Source organism: Gossypium raimondii, chromosome 6 (assembly GCF_025698545.1).
Source record: "Gossypium raimondii isolate GPD5lz chromosome 6, ASM2569854v1, whole genome shotgun sequence".
In the NCBI taxonomy this organism is placed as follows: Eukaryota; Viridiplantae; Streptophyta; class Magnoliopsida; order Malvales; family Malvaceae; genus Gossypium; species Gossypium raimondii.
In genome coordinates this window covers 16,804,335-16,813,787 of record NC_068570.1, presented here as the reverse complement: position 1 = coordinate 16,813,787, position 9,453 = coordinate 16,804,335, and the positions used below count along the sequence as shown (strand labels likewise).

The following is a 9,453-nucleotide window of genomic DNA, read 5'->3' as shown; positions in this document are numbered from 1 at the left end:
AATAAATTTAAGAATGTCAAGTAAAAATAAAAATATATATTTATAATCAGTAGATTATGAATTGAATTAAAACATGTTTAATACTTCTTGTTATATGATAAATGATGTTGAGAATTTCATTATAAATTTGTGCTTATAAAATTTTACTTGTCAGTTATCTTAATGTTTCTTACTTTATATTATGTATACTTTGGTTTAATAAGTAAATGTTAACTTAGCTAACTTTTCCGTAGTGTTTACTTTGGTTTAATAAGTAATTGTTAACTTAGTTAACTCCTTCATAGGATAAGATAAGTTTAGTAATTTTCATTTGAATTTATTAAATATTATACTTATGCACGGTTGTTTTCATAAAATATATTTTGTATTATCTATAATTTTCATATTTATAATAAATTCTATATTTTATAATTAAATTAAGTATTAAATATTTTTATAAATATTAATTGCAAATCGGTTCTATCTAACACAAATCTTAACTGATAAATAATATGACTTATATTTTACTGAGAAATTAAGATAAAGAAAATCACCAATTAAGAATTAGTATTTTGTGTTATCTATATTTCTCATATTTTTAAATATATAAAATCAATAATATAATATAATTATAATATTTATTAGGAATGTTTCTATTATAAATTTACATTAAAAATATTAATATAAAATAATTATAATTATAATCATTATCATTGTAGTTTTATTATTACTTAATTAGACTTTAGATCCATATTAAATTATACATATTATTTTAGATGAATTATCACTTAATATTTTGTTTCCATCCTAATTATGGAAATTGAAAAAGCTTATCAATTTGTTCTATAAAGCTGAAGAAATTAATTTTCTTTTGCAGAGATTGTGTGCATAAAAAAGGTTTGAGACTGACAAAAAGTTGAGAACATGAAGGATATGATGGTCAATTCTACTCCCCTATATATGGAGTGTTTTTTTTCTAGCATGGCGTGCCAATAGCTGAGGGAATTCTGGAAAATCAAGCTCAAGTTTTAGATTGGTTTCCATATTCAATAATTATATTGATTTCAATTAAATTTGACAGTGAGATAAATTTAATTGTTAAATATAAATATAAAACTCTTTCACTATTATTATTTTTATTTACAAAACTTAAACCTCAAACGTTACTTAGATATCGACTCAATAAATAACGATAGTTATCGATTCCAATTAAAGATTGTTAGATGCCTTTTGAAGCAGGCATACGATATACTTCAGCAGGCAAAAGAATTTATATTCACATTTATATTATGTTTAAATTTTTGATTGATATCAATTCTCATACAACGTCTTTTTGCAAACATTAGATTGGGCCAATTCCCATCTTTTAAGGTTCTATGTGATCCTTACAATTCTGCTTGCAACAGGGTTTCTTATATTCTAGACAATGCCCTTGTTCTCATCGAACTGGTCTTAGGTTAATAGCATCACAGCGGCGGCTTAGGAGGCCTGAGGGTCGCAGGGGCGATCGCTTGCGGGGTTTCCGGTCGAGTTTGATTAGGCCAGGCCATGATATGAAGTTGAATTATATCCAATCCTTCCATCGCCGAAGCTAGGGCGTCCTTTATTTCATTGTGATCACAACAATGTATAAACCCAGCAGAGCCAACGGTCGAAGGCATTACACTCTTGCCTTCTAACCGAGAGATAACAAGCAGATGCTTTGTAAGATTGGCTTCATCAAGTAGTTGCTGCAAGCCAGCACGGTCGGCAGCCGAGCCCTTTGTTACTTCGCCCACGCATATAAAACCCTAATGAAAAACAAGAAATATTGAGTCGCATGCATATGAATTAATTAAACCCCAAAAAAAGTGATGAGAGAAGTGGGAATGAAATTACCTCGTCGGTTCGTTTTATGTCCAAACCGAACCGAGTTTCTCCAGGTTCAGGTATCATTTCAAGCAATACTTGTTCCACTCCAGGTAGAAACCATAGCCTTATGCCTTGCACTAATTCTACAGATGTACTTGTGTTTTGTTGCTTCCCTCCTCGACTTATTTCCTTTCCATTTTGATTTGTTTTGTCCTTTGGAGGAAAATATGTTGCCATAGATATGCAACACCAACAGAGATTTAATTTATGAAAACTAAAGTGAAGGGACTAAATACCTAGTTTTAGCATAGCAGAGGGATTAACCTAGAAAATCTCACATACATACATATATATATATAGCTGAAAATTGAGAGAGAGGTGAGGTAGGTACCGAAGTGACAATCTGTTCAGTTTGGATATTGACGAAGACAAGAGGAACCCCAGAAGATACAGCTGCAGAAAACCATGCCATGCACCTTGATATGGTAGCCTCAATGTAATATTCACCTTGAAAAGGCATGAAAAGAATGGAAGCGACCACAGTGGAGGCTTGATCGGGCAAGTAAGTATCCACTTTCCTCTTCCAATCGTAATTCAGTTCCTTTCGGTTGAACCCTCTAAATGCTACATTCACAATCCTCCTGCTCATTTCTGCATCTTACTATGTTTGATTCAATCACTAAACGAATATGGAACTTTGATATAACCAAATCAATGCCTTGGATTACATGTTTTTGGTTAATATATATATATGTTTTTAAAGTTTTTTTTAACCGTAACAAGTATATTACACTTACAAATACAAATCGAAATAATCACAAGTATCAAATTATTACAAATAGACTGTTCGAGTATTAAATAAAATCAAACTATTACAATACAAAAAAATTAAGAACCGATATAATCCAGACTAAAGCTAACGAATTAGAACTAATTGGCCTAAAACTCTCATACATGATGGGACTAAAAGACCTACACATATAATTGCACATGGTAGGTCTCAAATTTAGATACTCAATACCTAAAGTATTATTGAAAAAGGAAACTTATTTTATATTCTAAATAAAAAAATTCGAATTTTAAATTTTTATTCCACGCTAATATATTTTTAATAATTTTAATAATTTAGATTAAAGCATAACATAAATAATAACAAAAGTAACAAATTATATCAAATTAAACAACATAAATTCAAATCTTAAATTGAATAGAGAGATAGAAGCCGTAATTTCATTGCAACATGCTTCTAGCTACCATGACGTAGGGCTGACCAGAAAAGAACCATGAAAATAAAAAAAACTGAAATGAAAACTAGTGTTGGGTTGACTTTGAGTTTAATTATTACTTAAATTTATTTGGTTGAATTCGATTTTAAATTTATAAAATAAAAAATTATTATTATTCAAATCAAATTTTATTTTTTATTTAATATGAAATTGTTTATAATTGTAAAAATAAATATTTTATATATGTAAAAAACTTTCAAAGGGTATAATTTTTAAATTTGTAAAATTAATGAACCAAATAAATTTAAACCAATAAAATAAAATTCCATTAAGTTAAATTATTTTTGATCAATATTATTGAAATTAAATTAAATTGATTGGAGTAAAATTGATCAAGACATTAATTTAAAAAGAAAAAAATTGATGTGCAAATTAGTACGAATAAAGATAAAATTTATTTAGCTAGTGATTGAATCAAATTTTATAAAATTTTAAATAATTTATTTATTTAAATTTATGATTTTTTTTTCATTAAAACCTAATCCACCATCAGATAAATTAAATTGAAAATGGATGACCTAATCCATTTAACTCCCAATCCAATTCAGAAAATAATTCAATTTTTTTCACACCTACCCATGAGCATGCCTATGAAATAGCAAGGGAGGAAAAAGAAAATAAAAGTAAAAGACACCCACCTTGAAGTGTAGTGCATTTCTCCAACGTCAAATCACCCAAAACTGCAATATGTCTGTCATCCCTAGCCGCTCTGATCGTATACTTCTTATGCAATATGTAGCTCTTGTCCGCCACAACCCGAACACGAAGCTTATGCGTTCTGTCGCCTCTCCTAACCTTCACCCATATCGTCTCCACCTTTTGGACCATCTTCCCCAGCTGTGAACTCAGTTCCGACCTACCTTTAACAGCCACAAATGACGCATCATCATCATCATCATCGTCGCCATCCTTTTCGGCAAACCCTTCGATGATGTCTCCGGGCAATGGCATGGTTTCGTCCCACTCTTCTGCTTCATCTTGCTTGACTCGCTTCACGCAAACCAATGTAGGAGCAGCAGCAGCACAGCCCATTTCTTTCTTCCTGAAGAAACGACAATGATTTTCGATGGAAACTTGTGAAGGCATCAATAGATGTATGAGTTTTATAGGTTTTTACGCCTCAATCTTACCCAATGTTCTCACCTATTCATTACAAGACAAGCGAGCCGGCCCTTCAAAGTCTCCTTGTTACACATAATTCATATATATCCGCGAACCTAAATTTTATTTTAGAGGTTAAAGAATTAAATTGGATATTTTTACGATAGTAAAAATATAATTTTATTATTTTAATAGTTTATATTTTTATAATATTTAAATGATTAAATTAAATTTTTATCATTTTAAAAAATTAAAATACAATTTTATCATTTCTAATTTAAAATTTTAAAAATTATAAATATATCTAAATAAAAATTTTTACATTTTAAGAAGATCGAACTCCTACTTGTCCCCCCAATTTCGCCACTGTATATATATTCACTACACCAAAACCGGTTATTAGCGGCGTTTATAGCGGCGTTTAATCAAAAAACGCCACAAAAAATATAGCATTAGCTGCGAATTAAAATAAACGCCGCAAAATGTCATCAATAGCGGCACTTTCCTAAAAGCGCCGCAAAAGAGCTAAGCGAACGATGCCGTTTTTTGTTTGGATTCAGAGATATTAGTGGCGATTTTAAAAAAACGCCGCAGAAGACAGGAATTAACGGCGCTTCTAGAAAGCGCCGCAAATGAGTTCAGTTCAACGATGCCGTTTTCCTGTTAAGCTTTTAAACATTTGTGGCCCTTTCTTAGAAACACCGCAATATGCAAGAATTACTGGCGTTTGGTCATAAACGCCGCAACAACTGTTAAGAAAACGCTACCGTTTTCAGTTTAGGTTTTGGGGACTTTAGTGGAGTTTACTGGAAAACGCTGCTATAGTCAAGAATTAGCGGCGTTTTATCATAAGCGCCGCAAAACTGTTAAGAAAACGTTGCCGTTTTTCATTTATCTTTTCGAGACGTTAGTGGCGATTTTCGGAAAACGCCGCAGTAGCGAAGCTTTAGTGGCGCTTTATCAGAAGCGCTGCAAAACTGTTAAGAAAACGATGTCGTTTTTAGTTTAGGTTTTAGAGACGTTAGTGGCGCTTGTCTAAAAACGCCGCAAAATATAGGAATTAGCGGCGATTTCTGGAAAGCGCCGCAGAGGAGTTAAGCCAAACGAAGCCATTTGCTTGTTGAGCTTTTGCGACATTGGTGGCGCTTTCATAGAAACACCGTAAAACTGTGAAGAATTAGCGACGCCTTAACAAAAGCGTCGCAAAACTATTAAGCCAACGATGTCGTTTGTTATTTAGCATTTAGGGCCTTTAGTGGCGCTCGTTTAAAAACGCCATAAACTATTAAGGAAACGATGACGTTTTTATATAGCTTTTAGAGACTTTAGTGGCACTTATTAATAAACGCCGCAATAGTTAGGAATTAGTGGCGTTTTCTCAGAAAGCGCCGCAAAAGAGTTAAGTGAGACGACGCCGTTTTCTTGTTCAGCTTTTCAAAATTGGTGGCGCTTTTATATAAACGCCGGAATAGTCAACCAATACTGGCACTTTTGTTTAAAATGCCGCAAAAAGTTTTAGTCTTTTGTTTTTGAGCTTTAGAGGCATTATTGGTTTAGGGGTTATGTTTATTGTTTATTTTTTAATGGATGGGGTTTACACTTTATAGTTTATATATATGCTATGAATCAGGGTTTAGGGTTTATAATTTATATATGTTTTTTAATTTAGGGTTTAAGGGATATGGGTTAGGGGTTTATGGATATGGTTTAAGGATTGGGGTTAAGGGTTAAGGGTTTAGGGGTTAAGGGCTAGGGTTAGGGGTTTAGGGGTTTATAGTTAATGTTTTATGATTCAATGTATTTAGGGGATATGGGTTAAAGGTTACGAGTTAGTGGTTTATGATTTATAAGTTTTGGATTTAGGGGTTTATAGTTTATATATTTATGTTCTACGATTTAAGGTTTAAGGGATATGGGTTAGAGGCTTATGGATTATGGTTTAAGGGTTGGGGTTAAGGGTTTATGGGTTAAGGGTTATGGGTTTAGGGGTTTATAGTTAATGTTTTACAATTCAATATGTTTAGGGGATATGGGTTAAGGGTTTGGGCTTTATAGTTAATTTGTGGTTTACGGTTTAAGGGTTGGGGCCTAGGGTTTAAGGGTCTACGATTTAATGTTTAGGGTATGTGATCTAGGGTCGTACGTCTACTGTATATGATTTTGTAGGATATAAGGGTTAAAATGGTTTATAGGATTTAGATACTGAAATTTTAAGTATTAAATTTTAATAGAATTATTTAAAATTTAAATTTGCTAAATAATAGAATTATATAAATTTTAAGATACCGAAATTAAATTAATTTTTAATAGCAGATAAAATGCCTTCCATCATAATTCAAATTTAAAATTGAACAATATTTCAATTTGCAAAAATTTAACAATTAAAAATAATGGCATATTAATGTATCAAATGTAAATTTTATAAAATTATTAAGTAATTGAAAAATTTTAAGAGTAGTGGCGTTTGCAGCAAAAACGCCGCAACAATGTACTAGAAATTATAGAAAATGTCGCCGTTTGGTTAGAGGGAATTTGTTTTTAGTGGCGTTTCTATCGAAAACGCCGTAGAAGGTATGAAATAGCGGCGCTTTTATTAAAAAACGCCGCAAAAATTTATCAAAAATTGAACAAAAGCGGCGTCGTTTTCTTAATTGATATTAAATTTTGAGTGGCGTTTTTCTCAGAATCGCCGCAATATATTAGATTTAGCGGCGTTTTGGCTAAAATTACCGCAATAGCATATTAGAAATTCCCCTAAACGTCGCCGTTTCATTTCGGGGACTTAAAAATTCTTAACAAAGACGACGTCGTTTTGCTTAGGTTAGCAGTTTTCCCCCTTCCTTTCCCGCACCCAGCCCCTAATTCCTGAAAAATTCTTTGCCTTCCATCGAAATCCCTAAATCCCCTTCAACTTTTTTTCCTAATCCCTAATCCCCTGCATTGGTATTGTTTATTCGATTCATCATTTCATCGGTTACCTTACCCGGATCATTTCATTTGGAGGCTTCGCAACATTTACTCCAAAGACAGCGCCGAGGACATTCAGTTTTTTGGGTAAGGTTTTACCCGTTGCTTCCAGTTACTGTTTTTGCGTCTTTAGGCTTCGGGTTATATAGGTTTATTTGGTTTTATGAAGTTGTTCAGTTGTAGAGAGATTGATAACCTGCATTACTGATTTTTTTTGGTTGTGGGAAGAAATATTGGGTTTTTAGGGTTTCGATTATATATGTAACTATGGTGTGAATTATTTGTTTATTTCGCTGGTATTTACCATGAAATCAATTCTTTTAATTCTTTCAATGGTTATATATGGATAGAAAGCCTGAGTTAAAAGAATTTTATCTTGGGAGTTGCTATTTGCAGAAAATATTCTGCAAGCATCCAATTTAATTTCTTTAATTTCCTTGCCGATGGAGTTTTTCGAGCATCCATTTCAGGGGAAATGGAGTATTTCTTGTATTCATTTGCATTATATATTCTTAATGGGTCCATTACTGAAACAAATAGTCGATTAACATTATTTTTTTTAGGTTTAAATTAGAAGAAAATGTGAATTCTCCGCATGATTTGGTTAGGTTTGAAGAAATATTCATATGTTAAATTTTAAACCTCTGTAAAATTCCTTTTTCTTTGGAATATTTAGTGGCTTCAAATGAAATTCAATTATTTTCTCTATAAAATTCTCAAATCGTGCTTCCTGTATAAATTATTTTCTTTCTTGTGCTTGTTTTACACATAGATTGATTGGCAATGCCTTGTTACTTTACCATATTTGTTTAATTTAAGTTTCGATTTAATTTATATTAAGTTGATTGTTACTTTATCAATTATTATTAAGTTGATTGTTGTGATAATTAAAATTGATACATTGATTTGAATATAAATGTAGTTAAATAATCTTCCGCTTACTTACATTGTATTTTTTCCTGTTTTTGGTACTAAGTTAGTTTATCAATTTAAGATTTTGATTTAATTTATATTAAGTTGATTGTTACTTTATCAATTCATATTAAGTTGATTGTTGTGATAATTAAGATTGTTACATTGATTTGAATCTAAATGTACTTAAATAATCTTCTTTACTTCTTTCCCGCTTTTTGGTACTAAGTTAGTTGTGTTTTGTTATTTTTTGCGAAGTTTATGCAACTTTGAGGAAATTTGAGGTATTTATTCCTATGTTTCACTACATACTTTTCTTACAAAAACACATCCAAATTTTTAAATTTCGACTTGGATATATTTTAGCTTAATAGATTACTTATTATTTTTTAGTTTTAAAAGGGAGTTTTAATTAAGGTTTTTGGTTTTCAACCTATATTCATCTGTTTACTTATAACTTTGCAGCTACCTGATTACATAATTGCGATGTTTAAATTATGATTTGATATGTGTCGACGAACTGTTTACCCAAACAAAAACAATCGTCAGAGCTTACTAAATTTCGGATTATCCCAATTCTTAAAGGACTTATGTAAAGAGTATTTGAATAAATTATGGGCGATTAGTTTATTAGGTTTAATGTGAAAAATTTATTGATTTTGGCAAAGTATGTAACTGAGTTATCAATTTCACTTCTAAATTAATAAACTATCGACGTTAGATGCGATTAACGATTGAATGTTAATGTTTAATAATCAATTTCATACAATAAATTGATCGATTAATTTATTGAATGTCAATGAATTACCAATTGTGTTTACACAAATTACATAACTTATTAATATATATATATTTTAAAATTTTAAAAAATATTTTTAAAATATGATTTATATATTTTAAATATATTTTAAAAATTTAATTTAACTTATTAATATATATTTTTGAAATTTATAACTTACATTACTTAAAGAACTTAAATGTTTAATATGTAAGGCTAGAATGGTGAGTTTATGTATTATAATATTAAGATAAATTTATTTTAACTTACATAAAATATATATATTTATTTAATTTATCTTATATTTTTAAAATTGATACAATACATAACTTGCATAACCTACGTACATAAAATTGATACATTACATAACTTGCATAACCTACATAAAATTAAGATAACTTATATAATATTAAGATAACTTACATTCTATAGAACTTACATAACATACATAATACATAACTTACATAACTAACATAATACATAGCTTACATAATACTCAACTTACTTAGCTTACATAATAAATAACTTACATAAAATACAACTTACATATAGCTTACATTCTACACAATTTACGTAGCT

At 30.3% G+C, this 9,453-nt stretch overlaps 1 protein-coding gene across 1 annotated transcript; it reads right to left on the bottom strand.

Moving 5' to 3' along the window:
- Positions 1–1,335: 1,335 nt before the first annotated feature.
- LOC105772286 (uncharacterized) lies at positions 1,336–4,148 on the bottom strand. Its single transcript, XM_012593586.2, has 4 exons — positions 3,755–4,148; positions 2,222–2,481; positions 1,858–2,043; positions 1,336–1,769 (listed from the first exon to the last, which is right to left on the bottom strand). The coding sequence occupies exons 1-4, from the start codon at positions 4,146–4,148 to the stop codon at positions 1,446–1,448; spliced, it is 1,164 nt and encodes a 387-aa protein (XP_012449040.2). The 3' UTR covers positions 1,336–1,445.
- Between the last annotated feature and the right edge of the window lie 5,305 nt (positions 4,149–9,453).